This window comes from Stenella coeruleoalba, assembly GCF_951394435.1.
Source record: "Stenella coeruleoalba genome assembly, chromosome: 8".
Classification (NCBI taxonomy): Eukaryota; Metazoa; Chordata; class Mammalia; order Artiodactyla; family Delphinidae; genus Stenella; species Stenella coeruleoalba.
Window position 1 is genome coordinate 11,201,590 of NC_137154.1, and position 17,301 is coordinate 11,218,890.

The window sequence follows — 17,301 nt, forward strand, 5'->3', positions numbered from 1 at the left end:
TGGGGTTAGCAGATGTAAACTATTATATACAGAATGGATAAACAACAAGGTCCTACTGTATAGCACAGGGAACTATATTCAATATCCTATGATAAACCACAATGGAAAAGAATATTTTTAAATATATATATATATATATATATATCTGAATCACTTTGCTGTACAGCAGAAATTAACACAGCATTGTAAATCAACTATACTTCAATTTAAAAAAAGAATATGTTTGTTAAAATATATGTGTCTTTAATGACTAAAATTCAGGGTGGTATAAGAAAATGAAGCGAAAATTATCAGAAAGAGAACCCTGTGCTTTCTGCCCGTCTCATCCTTCCTTGGAGTTGGTGAGGACTTTAATGACCGTGACACCAATAAAAGGCACTGAAGGAGGGCTTGGACGTAGGTATTAGGATAGAATCTTCAGTGCTTGTTTCTTTGTGTCTTCTATGAGGTGGCCCTTTCAGGACTTTTATGATGCCCTTCTAAACTCCTGTCCTTCATAGTAAGGCTAGAAATCTATGGTGACTATACTTTCTCCCCCTCTCCCAAAGCAGTTTTCTAGGCAAATTTATCTCACCTGTTATCTTCTAAGGTTCAGGTAAATGTGTGCCAATCTATTTCTATTGGTTCAGTATCTTCTCATTCCTGGCTGTTTCTTGGTCTTCTCTCTAGGCTAAGGTACCTGCGAAGATGCTCCACTTACAGGGTCCACAGATGCTGCAGATGCTAGAAAAATACTTAAGGAAGAGCCTCCCTGAGTCCTTAAAGGTGAGCATGGGACATTCTTAGGGAACCAAATGGTTGCGTCTTCTTGTAATAGAGGTGAGAAAGAGAATGAGCTTTTACTGAGCACCCATTCTGTGGCAGGAACTCACTCATGCTGCATCTCACATAGCACCTCTTGGCAAGGGAGGTCTATTATACTCATGTCCCAGAAGAGGAAACAGGTCTCAGTAATATGACTTGTCTGATACTTTTAAGTGGCAAAAAAAAAAACGCTCTCTGCAGACTCAAAAACATTTCCTTGATTTCTCTTTAAAAGGTTGATCTAAGTACATACTAATTTTTAAACATTTGTGCCCAAGGCAAGGTTAACCACCATGTACCTTCTTGGAACATTTAATAGGTCAACTCCTATTTCTTTGAAATCCAAAAGATTATGCACTGTCCATGGAGGAGACCTAGAAATTATTATATACTATTCATTTTTTTATTGCAGCAATATTTGTTACAAAGTGGCTGGATTTATGCACATTTTATTTATATTTTCATTTCTAACATTCAGAGGATTGATGAAACGAGTAAAATGCTTTTCTTTCATTTTTTATTTTTTGGCCATGCATCTTGTGGAATCTTAGTTCCCCGACCCAGGATTGAACCCAAGCCCTTGGCAGTGAAAGCGTGGAGTCCTAACCACTGGGCCGCCAGGGAAGTCCCTAAACTGCTTTTTAAAAGCTCCTTTTACACCTAAAGATAGAATCTTAAGTCACATGCAACCACTGCCCAGCACCGGCACCAATGGGGACCTCGAGGTCAGAACAACGCCAGTGCAGTTCATTAGTGGCAATAAAAAGCACTTATAGCCCTTACCTCATCCCAGCCACTGGGCTTTATCTGTGAACTCATATAAACTTCAAAACTCCCATATGAGGAGGGTGTCACTCTTCTCCGTATGTTGTAGATGATGCATCTGACGAAGGAAACTTAAATAACTTGCCCAACTGGTTACTGTTGAGGCCAGAAATATAATCCATGTACCCAATTTCAACTCACCTGAGCCTACCTGTATGCTTTGAGCGAAATAGGTCCTCCACTTCAGATGCTGTTAAGAATGAGGAGAAACTGGATCTCTCCTGTATTGTTGGTGGGAATGTGAGCCGGTACAGCCACGCTTGAAAAGCAATTTGTAAGTTTCTAACTAATCTTGCAACCAGCACACAACCAGCAATTACAGTCCTGCACATTTGCCCCAGACAAATACAAGTTTATTTTCACACAAAACTATGCACATGAATGTCTATAACAACCTTATCCATAATAGTGAAAACAACTCAGATGTCCTTCCATAGGCGAATGGCTAAATGAACGGCGGTACATCCATACTGTGGAATGCTACTAAACGACAAAGAAGAAACGACCTATTGATACCTGCCACAATCTGGACGACGCTCCAGAAAATTATGCTGAGTAAACAAAAAGCCAATCCCAAGGGATGACACGCTACATGAGTCCATTAATATAAAATTCTTGAAATAACAAAATTATAGAAATGGAGAAGAGATTGATGGTTGCTGGAGGTGAAGGAGGACGTGAGCAGTGGAGGGCAATGGGTGTGACTCTGAAGAGCAATACGAGTGACCCTCGTGATGATGAAACTGTTCCACATCTTGACCGTATCAATGTCAAAACCCTGGTTGTGGTATTCTACCGGCACAGAGACACTAGGTCTCTGCACTTTACCAAGTTCACACAGTAAGTAGCCAGGGTTTTATTCCAGGCAGGTTAACCCTTGAAGCCAAGTACTAACCATTATGCTCATCCACTGGGCATAACGCCTTGGACATTGGTCGATAAAGTTACATATTTCAATTTCTATTATTAGTTTTGTCAAGAACATGCACCCTAATCCTACCATGGGAGTTAGGTTGATGACAGTGACATCGCATTGGTTCTGTGGCTAAAAGGGCAGACTCAGCGTCCAGCCTGCCTGGGTCTGTGCCTGCCTCTTCCACCGTCAAGCTGTATGTCGACACCACATCACTTAACTTTTACATGCTTTCGTTTTCTCATACAAAAAGGGAGTAATGAGGGACTTCCCTGGTGACCCATGGTTAGGACTTGGTGCTTTCACTGACCAGGGCCTGGGTTCGATCCCTGGTAGGGGAACTAAGATCCCACAAGCCACGCAGCCAAAATAAAAAGAAGGGAGTAATGAGAGCTCTAACCTCTTGGGGTTATTGTCAGGATGAGAAGACTTTATGTTGAACAGGTGGAACTGTGCCTTGCACACGGAGAAGACATGCAACTATTAGCCACTGTTATTACACATCAGACCATAAATTTACAGTGGGGTGAATTGTGGATGCATCTTAGGTGAGGCTAATGCTTTGAAAGGCCTGGCATAATTTGGGGTGAGTTGAATCTATTCACTTTGCTCAATCTTAACCATTTGTAAACCATCCTTTTACTCTGGGGAAGAGAAAGGTAAGCATTCTTCTACGGGTAGACTATCTGGCTTTATTTTTATTTGCTATAAAAGGACCAAAGAGACAATTGTCCCTGACCTTTAATTACTATAGCCTCCACTTATTGGTAGGAAATATTTACCTTTACCAGAGGATAATTTTAAAATATATGTTAAAAAGCCTTAAACATGTAGATAACTTTAGGCCCAGCAATCTCCCTTCTAAAAACCTTCCCTAAGCAAATATCAGGTACATATGCAAAGATTTCTACAAAAAGATATTCTTTGAAGGGTCATTGTTTACACTGAAAAGTTGGAAACACCTGGAGTGGAGTGTATCTGATATTTTTCATTTTTTGTGAAGTTTGTTGCGTGTGTACATGAATAGAAGGAAATTTATTAAAGATTTTATTAAATTCTACAATGGGAGAGTTCATAACTTTTATTCATAAATTTCATTGGTCTGAATATTTTCTATATGAATATATATATATTTTTTCTTTTTTTCTTTTTGTGGTACATGGGCCTCTCACTGTTGTGGCCTCTCCCGTTGCGGAGCACAGGCTCCGGACGCGCAGGCTCAGCGGCCATGGCTCACGGGCCCAGCTGCTCCGCTGCATGTGGGATCTTCCTGGACCGGGGCACGAACCCGTGTCCCCTGCATCGGCAGGCGGACTCCCAACCACTGCGCCACCAGGGAAGCCCTATATGAATATTTTTTAAAGATATATTTATTGGGGCAAAAATTAGAACCTAAAAAATGGTCTGCAGAAATTCTCATTAGATGCTTTCCAATCAAAAAATTTCATTATTTCATAGAAATAAACCTTGTCCTGATCAAACAAGGCACTTTGCCATCTCTTCCTAATAAGCTGACCCTCTCACTTTGTCCGGATACTGCAGGTTTATGGGACCACCTTCCACATGAACCAGGGAAACCCTTTCAAGCTACAGGCCCTGGTGGACAGGTGGCCTGATTTTAATACAGTGGTTATCCGCCCTCAGGAGCAGGTAAGGTGCCAGATGTGGAATGAATATGCATGTATGTTCGTATTTGCTATGTGCTTACCATGCACCTGGCAATGTGGTAGACCCTGGGATTATAGAAATGAATCGAGGTGTTGGTTAACAAGTCCTTGTCCTCAAAAAGCCCACAGCCTGGAGGAGATTATAGATAAATACACAGGTAAATTACAGCGTCGTGTGAAACAGGCAGGATCAAAACACAGATAGCATCCTGCTGCTGCTTAAGACCAAACACACTTTGTCATTTCTTGAACAGGTTGTGGGAATAGAGGCAACCAGTGGGAGGCTGTGGTAATGTAGGATTATGTAGATGGTCACTTTTGTTAACGGTATCAAAGGAGTATTTCCCAGGCTAGAATTCTGCATTGTAATAAATGAAACCCATTTTAAACCCTTAACCCAAGGGGGAAAAAATATTTCCTACCTTTTAAAAACACCAGTTTTGAAACCACACCAACTCATTCATGCTAACTCAAAACTTCTCATTGTGATACTGTCTTCCCATTGAGATACTGCAGGGTGTTATAACCTACTGTCATCAATAAAGCAAATAAAACAGGGCAGGAAAAAGACTATATGTGGTAGAGGTTGCAGGGAGAGGATCAGAAATGCTTCTTAGTAGAAATTTTACCAAAACTGGATGTTGAAGGCAAATAAGATTTTTTACATGGTGGCAGGGAAGGACTGCCCTCAAAGCAGAGGAAATAGTAGTTGCAAGGCATAAGGTCTGAAATAACAGAGTGAACTAAGGAAAACTGAGGAGCAAATGACATAGTTGGAACTGTCGTTTACATATTGTATGATAATTTTTTAATTAGTGAAATTGAATAGCTAAGACATTTCAAAAATAAAACATATAATGATATTTTAAAACATCAAGTAAAAATCTAAAATTTTAATGTAAATGTAGTTTATAGAACTTATATAGAAGTGAAATTGGTAAGAAATATTATTCAAAATAACCAAATTAAATAATCTGAAAATGAAGACTTTTAATTATTGATAGAAACCTGAGCTACTTTCAAAAATACAGTCTTAAAAATAAGATTTGTCCAGCTTTACGAGCGATTGTTGACATAGAAGATTTTGTAAGTATAAAATGTACAATGTGTAGATTTGATACACATATATCATTAAACGATTCCCACCATAGCTTTAGCTAACACTCCATCAGGTCACATAATTACCATTTCTTTTTTTTGGTGAAAACATTCAAGATCTACTTTCTTAGAGACTTTCAAGTACAGTTGACCCTTGAACAACATGGGCTTGAACTGCACGAGTCCACTTATATGCGGATTCTTTTCAATGATTTCATGCTACAGTACGACACCATCTGAGGACGGTTGAATCTGTGGATGCAGAACAGCAGATACAAGGGCTGACTGTAAAGCTATATGTGCGGATTTTCAATTGCACGGAGCGTTGGGGTCCATAACCCCTGCATTGTTCAAGGGTCAACTGTATATAATACAGCCTTGTTAACTATAATCCCCATACTGTATATTAGATCCTCAGAATTTATTTATCTGGTACAAACTAGAAGTTTGTACCTTTTGATATCTCCGCGTTTCCCCCACCTAGGCCTCCCCAGCCTCTAGTAGCCACCATCCAACTCTCTGTATCTATGATTCAGCTTTTTAAGATTCTACACATAAAGAAGGTCATACAGTATTTGTCTTCCGCTGTCTGATTTCACTTAGCATAACGCCTACAAGGTCTATCCATGTTGGCACAACTGGCAGGAGTTACTTCTTTCTTGTGGCTGACTGAAATTCCATTGTAAAGATATGCCACATTTTCTTTACCCATTCATTTTTTTCCCCATATTTTGGCTATTGTGAATAATGTTGCAATGAACATGGAGTGCAGGTATCTCTTTGAGATCCTGTTTTCATTTGCTTTGGCTGTATACCCAGATGGGATTCCTGATTCGTATGACAGTTCTATTTTCAATTTTTGGAGGAATCTCCATACTGTTTACATAGTGGCTACACCAATTTACATTCCCACCAACAGTGCACAGCGCTCCCTTTTCTCCAGAGCTTGCCCAGTACTTGTTATCTCTTGTTCTTTTCTTTCTTTTTTTTAAAAAATTAATTAATTTATTTGTATGTTTATTTTTGGCTGTGTTGGGTCTTCGTTTCCGTGTGAGGGCTTTCTCTAGTTGCGGCAAGCGGGGGCCACTCTTCATCGCGGTGCGCGGGCCTCTCACTATCGTGGCCTCTCTTGTTGCGGAGCACAGGCTCCAGCCGCGCAGGCTCAGTAGTTGTGACTCACGGGCCCAGTTGCTCTGCAGCATGTGGGATCCTCCCAGACCAGGGCTCGAACCCATGTCCCCCGCACCGGCAGGCAGACCCCTAACCACTGCGCCGCCAGGGAAGCCCATCTCTTGTCCTTTTGATGATAACCATTCTGGTATGTATGTGGTCTTGATTTGCATTTACCTGATAATTAGTAATGTAAAGCACTTTTTCATGTATCTGTTGGCCATTTGTATGTCAATTCCTCTGCCCATTTTTAATGGGATTGTTTGGGGTTTTTTATATTATATTGTATGAGTTTTTAAAATATGTTTTGGGTACTAACCCCTTGTCTGATATGTGATTTGAAAGTATTTTCTCCCATTTGATAGGTGTCTCTTCATTTTGTTGATTTTTTCTTTTGCTGTGCAGAAGCTTTTTAGTTTGATGTAGTCCCAATTGTTGATTTTTTGCCTTCTTTACTTGTGCTTTTGGTGTCATATCCAAAACATCATTGCAAGACCAATGTCAAGGAGCTTTATCTCTATATTTTCTTCTAGGTTTTTAAAGTTTCAGTACTTATGTTTAAGGCTTCAGTCCATTTTGAGTTAACTTTTTGAGTGGTGTAAGATTCGTTCTTCTGCACGTGCTTATTAAGCTTTCCCAATACCATTTATTAAAGAGACTATTCTTTCCTGATTGAGTGTTCTTGGCTCCCTTGTCAACTATTGGTTGATCATATATGTGAGAGCTTATTTCTGGGCTCTCAATTCCATTCCATTTGTCTATGTGTCTATTTTCATGCCAATACCTTACTGTTTTGATTTCTACGGCTTTGTAGTATAGTTTGAAATCAGAAAGTATGAAGCCTCCATATTTGTTCTTATTTCTCAGGATTGCTTTGTCTAGTCAACCTTTTGTGGTTCCATATAAGTTTTAGGATTTTTTTTCTATTTCTGTGAAAATGCTATTGGAATTTTGATAGAGGTTGCATTGAATCTACAGATGGCTTTGGGTAATATGATTATTTTAACAAAATTAATTCTTTCAATCCATGAAACCTTAACCAATTCATTAACCATAAATCCAAATGTATGTCTTTCCATTTGTTTATGTCTTCTTCAATTTCTTTCATCAAAGTTCTGTATAGGGCTTCCCTGGTGGCGCAGTGGTTGAGAGTCCGCCTGCCGATGCAGGGGATACAGGTTCGCACCCCGGTCCAGGAAGATCCCACATGCCGCGGAGCGGCTGGGCCCGTGAGCTATGGCCGCTGGGCCTGTGCATCTGGAGCCTGTGCTCCGCAACGGGAGAGGCCACAACAATGAGAGGCCCGCGTACCGGAAAAAAAAAAAAAGTTCTGTAATAGCCTTCTTTTTTCTCTTGTTATCATTCTTGGCTTAAAGTCTATATTGTCTGATACAAATATAGCTATTCCTGCTCTCTTTTGGTTTCCATTTGTATGGTATGCCGTTTTCATCCCTTCACTTGGAGCCTATGTGTTTCCTTAAAGCAACACAGAGTTGGCAACACAGAGTTGATCTTTTTTTTTTTTAATCCATCTAGCTACTCTATATATTTTGATTGGAGAATTGAATCAATTTACACTTAGAGTACTTATTGACAGGTAAGAACTTATTAATGCCACCCTATTGTTTTCTGCTGTTTTGTAGTCCTCTTGTTCCTTTCTTCCTCTTGCAACTTTCCTTTGTGAACTGATGATTTTCTGTGGCGGTAAACTTTGATTCTTTTCTCTTATCTTTTGTAAATCTACTGTAGGTTTTTGCTTTGTGATACCATGAGGCTTATGTAAAACATATTATAAATATAACAGTCTATTTTACTCTGATAACAATTTAACTTTGATTGCATACAAAAACTCTATCCTTTGCTCCCTCCATTTTATGTTTTTTTAATGTCACTATTTATATTTTTTATATTGGATATCCATTAACAAATTATTTTAGCTATAGATATTTTAATATTTTGTCCTTTAATCTTTATACTAGAGTTAAGTGGCTAAAAACCATAACATTACTATATGAGAATATTCTGAATCTGACTATATGCTTACTTTTACCAGTATGCTGTATATTTTCATATGTTTTTATGTTACTAATTAGCATCCTTTCCTTTCAGTGTGAAGAACTCCTTTTGGCATTTCTTTTTTTTTCAGAAGGAATGGGAACATTTTATTTGAGCCAAATTTGAGGATTATAACCTGGGAAGAGCATCTCAGAAAGCTCTGAGAACTGTTCCCCTTTCAGTATTTCTTATAAGGCAGGTCTTTTGGTGATGAACTTCCTCAGTTTTTGTTTGTTCGTGAAAGTTAGTGAAACATCGAAAAAAAATGTTCCAATTCTTTCTTAAAAAAAAAAAAAGGAAAAGCTAAAAGGAGTTCTTCAAGCTGAAAGGAAAGGATGCTAATTAGTAACAAAAACATATGAAAATATACAGCATACTGGTAAAAGTAAGCATATAGTCAGATTCAGAATACTCTCATATAGTAATATGGTTTTTAGCCACTTAACTCAAGTATAAAGATTAAAGGACAAAATATTAAAATATCTATAGCTACAATAATTTGTTAATAGATGTCCAATAAAAAAACAAATATCACAAACAAATAGTGATAGCAAGATATTAAAAATGATATCTTGCTATCTTTTCTGAAGAACAACTTTGCTGGGTAAAGTATTTTTGGTTGGCAGTTTATTTCTTTCAGCACTTTGAATATATTACCCCCATCTTCTCATGGCTTGCAAGGTCTCTGAGAAATCTGCTGATAGCCTTTTGGGGGGTTTTGACAGTTTTATTATAATGTGTCTAAGAGAGGTTCTCTTTAAGTTGACTGGTGACCTACGAGCTTCATAAATTTGTGTATCCAAATTTCTCTCAAGATTTGGGAAGTCCTCAGCCATTATTTCTTTAAATAAACTTTCTTCCCCCTTGGAAGTTTTTATTACTTTTTGTGGTACGCGGGCCTCTCACTGTTGTGGCCTCTCCCGTTGCGGAGCACAGGCTCCGGATGCGCAGGCCCAGCGGCCATGGCTCACGGGTCCAGCCGCTGCACGGCACGCAGGATCCTCCCGGACCGGGGCACGAACCCGCGTCCCCTGCATCGGCAGGCGGACTCTCAACCACTGCGCCACCAGGGAAGCCCCTTTTTCAAGCTTCTTAATGAGTTTTATGGAGGGATAGAGAAATAATTTTAAATGGATCATTTTTGCTTGGTTTGAAAATTTAAAGCAATAACTGAGTTAGGAGTAGTTTTGTTCAGGACATTTTTCATTGTTAATTGAATCAGGGAGTCCTTGACTTGATCTCATAATGTAAATAATCCTTCAATAAAATCAATACAACGAAAAAGCTAATATTTTAGTATTTAAAAGTGTCATAAGATAATGGAACCCTGAAAACGAATATGGCAATCACTAACTACAAGCATTTTGGTTGATTCTACTTTTCCCAACCCAAACAGGAGATGACAGATGACCTTGATCACTACACCAATACTTACCAAGTCTACTCCAAGGACCCTAAGAAATGTCAGGAATTCCTTGGTTTGCCAGAAGTCATCAACTGGAAGCAACATTTGCAGATTCAAAGTAAGGGAACTGGGATGTGTGCTGGCTACTGAGATCTCCCATGTCTGTATCTGTAGTGTCACTTTTCATTTCGAATTACAGCCCTACATCCTCTATATCTTTACTCCAAGTCCTAGACACTCAGCCTGCTGTCCATTCTTTCTCTCAGCTGCCACCACTACCTCCATAGTTGTTAGTTCACAAACTTATTTGGGAGCTTCCCAGGTGAAATCTGAAACCAGCCCGCATGTACATGTATGGCAAGGAGAGGCCTAAGAAAGGGGCAAACCACTTCCGATCGGTAGGTGGCAGGTTTAATAAGCAGGGGAACTTCCAGGCTTGTTTCCTGCAGGAGACTGCAGGATGAGTATATCACCTCACCCACCTGCCAAAATCTTAAACGTTTATATAGTGGCCTTAACTGGGTTCAGTCATGTACCCAATCCAGATATCTCAACACCACATTTCAGTCTCAAGGCTGTGTCCTTGGAGCAGCTTCTGGGAGCTGGGAAGGCAAGTGGGAAGCACCTTCCAAGGAGGGGAGGGAGTGGGGAACCTCCAATTGCCTGGGTCCAGCTCATGAGTCAACAGGTAGCACGTCTTCTTGATGACCTCCTCCAACAACAGTGAATTAGAACTTGAAGACTGCAGTACATGGGGTTTACATAGGAAATCATGAATAACATAATTTCTTAATAGCTAAGGATTCATGGTTTATTCTAGGATCTATTAGGGAGATTGAATATGGGAGCAGAGCTTTCCTTCTGTCTCATCTCCGTTTTATCATTGTCTTATTTACGAAGGAGGAATTTAGTAGTTAAGAATGTATTTGGGAATTCCCTGGTGGCGCAGTGGTTGAGAGTCCGTCTGCCGATGCAGGGGACGCGGGTTCGTGCCCCAGTCCGGGAAGATCCCACATGCCGTGGAGCGGCTGGGCCTGTGAGCCATGGCCGCTCAGCCTGCGCATCCAGAGCCTGTGCTCCGCAACGGGAGAGGCCACAACAGTGAGAGGCCCGCGTACTGAAAAAAAAAAAAAATGAGGATTAGAATAGTACCCCAAACATAAGCCATTTAAAGATTGAATAAGATCTTGAATGAGAAGTGCTCAGCACCATGGCTGATTTTATCAGTTAGGTTTTCAAACCATCCCCAGAGAGTGACTGCAAACCACAATCATTTATTAGCTCACGATTTTGTGGGTCAGCAATTTGGACTAGGCTCAGCTGGGTGATTCTTCTGGTCTCTCCTAGATTCACCCATGTAGCTGCAGTCAGCTGGGGGTTTTCAATGAGCTGGTAGGACTAAGTCAGCCATAATCTCAAGTTCGGCTGTTAATGCTGGCTTTGTCTGTACTGGCTACTGGCTGTTCTGCTCAAGTGGCTTGGGCAGTGTATAGAAGTCACAGGTTCTCAGGAGCAGAGAGAAAAGGCAAACCTCCGTGCATAGTCACTTTTCAAGCTTTTTACTGATTCATATTTGCTATTTTTCTATTGGCCAAAGCAAGTTTCATGGTCAAGCCCATAGTCAGTTAAGAAGAAAAAAATCAAGATAGTGAAGAGGAACAAACTCAGACCACTGTAGCAGCAATCTACTGCACTGAGTGCATAGAATTTTTCAATCAATTTTGGTTATTATCTTTATACCTCATCTTCTTTGATGGTCATAACAGTACTGTGATGTATTCAGGAATTGTAGTATTATCCCAATTTTGAATTATTTTTAAATATGAGAGTGATTTGCCATTATCCTATAGAAGTCTTTTCATGATGGGACACGAGTTTTAATAATTCGAAACCTGCAAACTTTGCAGCCGTTGGACAGCTTTTTTCTGACACTTAAAGGAACAGTGATATCTCATATAATTCATTTCTTCCATCTAGGTTCACAGTCCAGCCTGGATGATGTGATAAACCATCTTGCGGCTATTAAATTGGGCAAGGTGAAGCGAACACAGTGCTTTCTCTACATGGTCTCTGAGACAACAAAGAAATTGGCTACTTCCTTGCTGGATGAAAAAAACGTATCACCCAATGGTGATAAATACAAGTCCATGTAAGTCTGAAAGAAGTTGCTCTGGGGAATTCCCTGGTGGTCCAGTGGTTAGGACTCTGCACTTTCACTGCCTGCCGAGGGCAGAGGTTCAATCCCTCTGGTCTGGGAACTAATTAAGATCCCGCCCGCAGGCTGTGCGGTGCGGCAAAAAACAAAAACAAAACAAAACGAAAAAGGAAGAAGCCTCATATCTGTCACCACTGAATTAGCCAGCACATTCTAGGACAGTCGCAGAAAAGCACAACGAACTGGAGCGCCTTTAAACAGCAGAAATTTATTCTCACAGTTCTGGAGGCCAGAAGTGCCAAGTCCATGGGCTGGCGAGCCTCTGTTCCCTTCAAAGCCTCTAGGAGGGAATCCTTCCTTGCCTCTTCCAGATTCTGGTGGCTCTAGGCATTCCTTGCCTTGTGGCTTTGATACCAACCAGGGTTCTTGGCCTTCCCCAATCCATAGAAACTGATTAGAGGCCAGACAAGAAGTTCAGGTAAGGCTTGATTGGGGCCCCTGCTGCAGCAGTGGGGAGAGAGAACAAACCACAGGTTCCCTTGCTTGCCTGCTGGCTGAGGCAGGGGGTCGAGCTGGCTCCTTATATGGGGTGAGGGTAGGGGTGTGTCCAGGGGTCGGGCCAGAGGGCTGGTTTAGGTGTTTTGCCCACCCCTTTGGTGGTGTTGTGTGCAGGGGGCATGGGCAGTACCCAGCTTTTGCTCCCGACACCCTGTTTTTTGCTCCTGGCTCTTCAGAAGTGGGAATTGGGCGTTTTGTGTCTTTTTGTCCCTTTGTCCATAATTTGCCCCAAGTGCACATGCACACAGTTATTTTTAGTTTCTTTGTATTTTGTTGCCCGAGGAGAAGTTTGTCCAGGTGCAAGCATTGTAGCACTGCAGCAAAGGGTTCCAGGTCCCAGCCTGTCTCAGCTTCATCACTCTCGTTTCTGAATTTGCCTTCACATGGGCTTCTCTGTGTGTGTCTGTGTCTTTTCTTCTGTCTATTATAAGGACACTTTTGATTGGATTAAAGGCCCACTAGATAATCCAGGATGACTTCATGTTGGGATCCTCAATGTACTTACACCTGCAAGGATGCTTTTTCTGAATAAGGTCACATTTTCCGGTTCCAGGTGGGCACACCTTTCGAGTGGACACACCATTCAACCCACTATACCTCTTACCTTCTCTTCCAGCTTTTGCTTTGGTCTCCTAACCATCCATTTTCTGCCAAGCAGCCAGAGTAATCTTTTTTTAAAAAAAATGCACATTAGACCATGTTCTTCCCCTGCTTAAAAGACTCGAGTACTTCCCATCTCACTTGGAAATAATTCGGAACTCCAACGTGACCCTATAAGAGCCAACACCCATCTACTTTTTAGACCTCATCTCCTCTCTTGCTTACTGCCCCCAACAACACTGGTCTTCCTCCTGCCATCGACCATTGTAAGCTCAGGCTTTTTTTTTTTTTAAATTATATTTTATTTTATTTTTTATACAGCAGGTTCTTATTAGTTATCTATCTTATATGTATTAGTGTATATATGTCAATCCCAATCTCCCACTTCATCCCACCCCGCATCCCCCTTTCCCCCACTGCTGTCCATATGTTTGTTCTCTACATCTGTGTCTCTATTTCTGCCTTGCAAACAGGTTCATCTGTACAATTTTTCTAGATTCCACATATATGCATTAATATACGATATTTGTTTTTCTTTTTCTGACTTACTTCACTCTATATGACAGACTCTAGGTCCATCCACATCTCTATAAATGACCCATTTTCGTTCCTTTTTATGGCTGATTAATATTCCATTGTATATATGTACCACATCTTCTTTATCCATTCATCTGTTGATGGGCATTTAGGTTGCTTCCATAACCTGGCTATTGTAAATAGTGCTGCAATGAACATTGGGGTGCGTGTGTCTTTTTGAATTATGGTTTTCTCTGGGTATATGCCCAGTAGTGGGATTGCTGGGTCATATGATAATTTTATTTTTAGTTTTTTAAGGAAACTCCATACTGTTTTCCATAGTGGCTGCATCAATTTACATTCCCACCAGCAGTGCAAGAGGGTCCCCTTTTCTCCACACCCTCTCCAGCATTTGCTGTTTCTAGATTTTCTGATGATGCCCATTCTGACTGGTGTGAAGTGATACCTCATTGTGGTTTTGATTTGCATTTCTCTAATATTTAGTGATGTTGAGCAGCTTTTCATGTGCCTCTTGGCCATCTGTATGTCTTCTTTGGAGAAATGTCTATTTAGGTCTTCTGCCCATTTTTTGATTGGGTTGTTTGTAAGCTCAGGCCTTTTGAGTCAGCTTTTCCCTCTGCCACCACCCCACCCAATCCTGACACACATGACTTCTTTTGCTGTTCAGAACTGCTCAAATGTCACCTTCCAGAGAGTCCAGCTAGACCACTCCACCTAAAATCACTTCCCAGTTATTTTCCACACATGACCCACTTTTATTTTCTTTGTAGCACTTATGATTATTTGAAATTAGGTAATTTAGTTAACGATCTTACTTACTGGATGTTTGAACTCTCCCCAACAACGTTGCAAACCCACGAGAGAGAGCAGGTACCTTCCCTGTCTTGTTCACTGATAGATCTTCCACAGCTAAAACAGTGCCTGGTATATAGTAGGTATTTAATAAATGTGTTCAGTAAATTCACTTGACAAACAAATTTTTCCAATAAAGAGAATTTCAACAAATAATATATTTTCCCCCATTGATGTCCAGTCTAACACTGAATAGAACTGAACACTGACGGTGGAGATTTGAGCTAAAGATGCCCAGTCCCATGGCCTTCCGTCTGTACTGCTGGGAGAGTTTTATTCACTTTGTATCAAAGAACCTCTCTGGATCCCCTTGTCTGCACTGTAGGATAAACAGGATGGGAGATATTATCCCCATTTTCCCGACAGAAAACAGACTCAGATGATGAAATAGCTTGTTCAGGTCCCGTGGATGGTTAAGGGCATAGTGGGCTTGAGTCTAGATCTCCTAGTTTCACCTTGTGGGCTCTTTCCAGGACACCCCCCAAAGCCCCTTTACAGCCTGCAGATGCCATCAGATTCAGTGTTCTGTGCCTTGGGGGCTGCCTGCACTTCATGTCACTGCCCCTTTCTGGACTTCAACCTCCCCACTTGTTCAACATGGTAGCCAAGGACCTTCGGACATCAACATTTTAAGCTCTGGCTTCACTGCTTGCTAGCATGTGCTTTGGGGCACTTGTTTATATCTCTGCAACGTTTTCCTTCTGTGTAAAATAAGGATAAGAACACCCGCCCTATCTAGGTTGGAAAGTTGCAGCGGAGGCCAAATGAAACAATTGTAGCTAATTTCTGTAGAGGATTTATTATCTGCCAGGTGCTTGTTCTAAGCCCCTACATCCATTGACTCATTTAAGCCTCACAATGATTCTATAAAGGAGGTGTGATTATCATCCTTATTTATTAGATGAAGAAATAGAGGAAGTGGGAAATGAAGTAATCAGCCCCAAATCACCCAAGGAGTCAGATTATGAATCTAGATAGCCTGGCTACAGAGCACTTATGCTTAAATATGCTCCTATTCCCCTCTCAGAACAATTGGGGCAGGGGACAAATAAAATACTCCACAGTACATGTGATATTGTTACCGAGCCAAACTTGGGTCCACTTGCAGTAAAGCCAATCTACTGACACCAGGTTGTGGTGAAGGAAAGTACAGCATTTATTGCAGGGTACCAAGCAAGGAGAATGGGCAGCTCATGCTCAAAGGACTCGAACTCCCCAATGGCTTTCAGGGAAGGGGTTTTAAAGTCAGTGTGAGGGAGGTTGCTGCAGGGTTGTGGTCAGCTTGTGCACAATTCTTGGATTGGTTGGCATCAAGGTGAAGTTTCAAGCATCATCAACCTCCTGGTTTCAACCAGTCTAGGGTCTATGTTCTTGAGATGAGCAGTTTTCATCTGGTGGGGATCTGCTTCCTATAAAAACAACTTAGAAATGTGTGTCAGGCCCTTATCAATATCTTGCAGAGAACTGTGAGTTCAGTGATTCTGCCATGTGGCAGATTTATAGTCTAAATTGTTGCCAGTTTCTCAGCCCAACAGCTCTTCTGTTTCTAGATCTTCACATTTTCGAATCATTAACTCTGTTAGCCTTTTGACACTGAAGGGAGGTCTGGGAGACTAAAGCAAAAGGTTTTTATTTCAAAGGACAGGGATAAACAGGCTTGTATACAGTTTCAATATTATGAGCTATTCTTTCCCCTTGTTCCCAATAGCCATCAAAAGGTGTTGAAACTCTCATCCCTGGATCCTACCCACGCTGCCTTGGTGAATAAATTCTGGCATTTTGGTGGCAATGAGAGGAGCCAGCGGTTCATCGAGCGCTGTATCCGGACCTTCCCCACCTTCTGCCTGCTGGGGCCTGAGGGGACCCCTGTATCCTGGGCCCTAATGGACCAGACAGGAGAGCTGCGGATGGCAGGCACCATACCTGAGTACCGGGCCCAGGGCCTCATCACCTACCTCATCTATGTCCAGGTTCAGGCTCTAGACAAACTTGGCTTCCCCATGTATTCCCATGTCGATAGGGCCAATCACATCATGCAAAAACTGAACTTCAAGCTGCAGAATATCTCTGTGTCCAGTGACTGGAACCAGTGGAACTTTGTGCCTCTGTGAAGCAGACCTGAACACAAGACAGTGTTGAATGGACAGGGCATGTGGCTGGAGGAGCTGATGGGTGATGGAGAGAGGAGAGAGGGAATAAAATGTAATCAATGGTAATGAAGGGTCCTGAGCTCTGAGGAAGCAGTGATGGGTAGTGAACAGGATAGCCTCAGTCTCTGTGCTCAAATACCTCCCAGGATTCCCTTAATTTCCTCAGTAGGAAACAGGCCAGGCACCCCAGCTGTCTGGCTGGTACAGGTACAGCTCCTACACGTCCAGCATCCTAGTCATGCTTTATATTTAGTTGCATGCTTTTCTGCATTGTTCTTCCTGGAACTACTAGCTCACTGACCCTTTCCAATTTGCCAGAAGGATTGTAATAATTTGTGGGTTCTAGGACTTTTTCCCTCTGGCTTTCTATGTGTTGTTTTTAATTGACTATAGAGTCACATGTCTTCTGAGTAGCTCTTTGAATATCCTCCTTTCCCAGGTCACTTCTTAAGCCTTGTATTATAATCACATGAAATATACTATACACACATACCACACATTTCTACATCTAT

General features: G+C 41.3%; 1 protein-coding gene across 1 annotated transcript; it reads left to right on the forward strand.

Moving 5' to 3' along the window:
- Positions 1–675: 675 nt before the first annotated feature.
- On the forward strand, positions 676–16,750 carry LOC307190723 (glycine N-acyltransferase-like; the record flags this gene model as incomplete). Its single annotated transcript, XM_079930087.1, has 5 exons — positions 676–765; positions 4,085–4,192; positions 9,929–10,055; positions 11,915–12,086; positions 16,348–16,750. The coding sequence occupies exons 1-5, from the start codon at positions 688–690 to the stop codon at positions 16,748–16,750; spliced, it is 888 nt and encodes a 295-aa protein (XP_079786213.1). The 5' UTR covers positions 676–687.
- Positions 16,751–17,301: the final 551 nt, after the last annotated feature.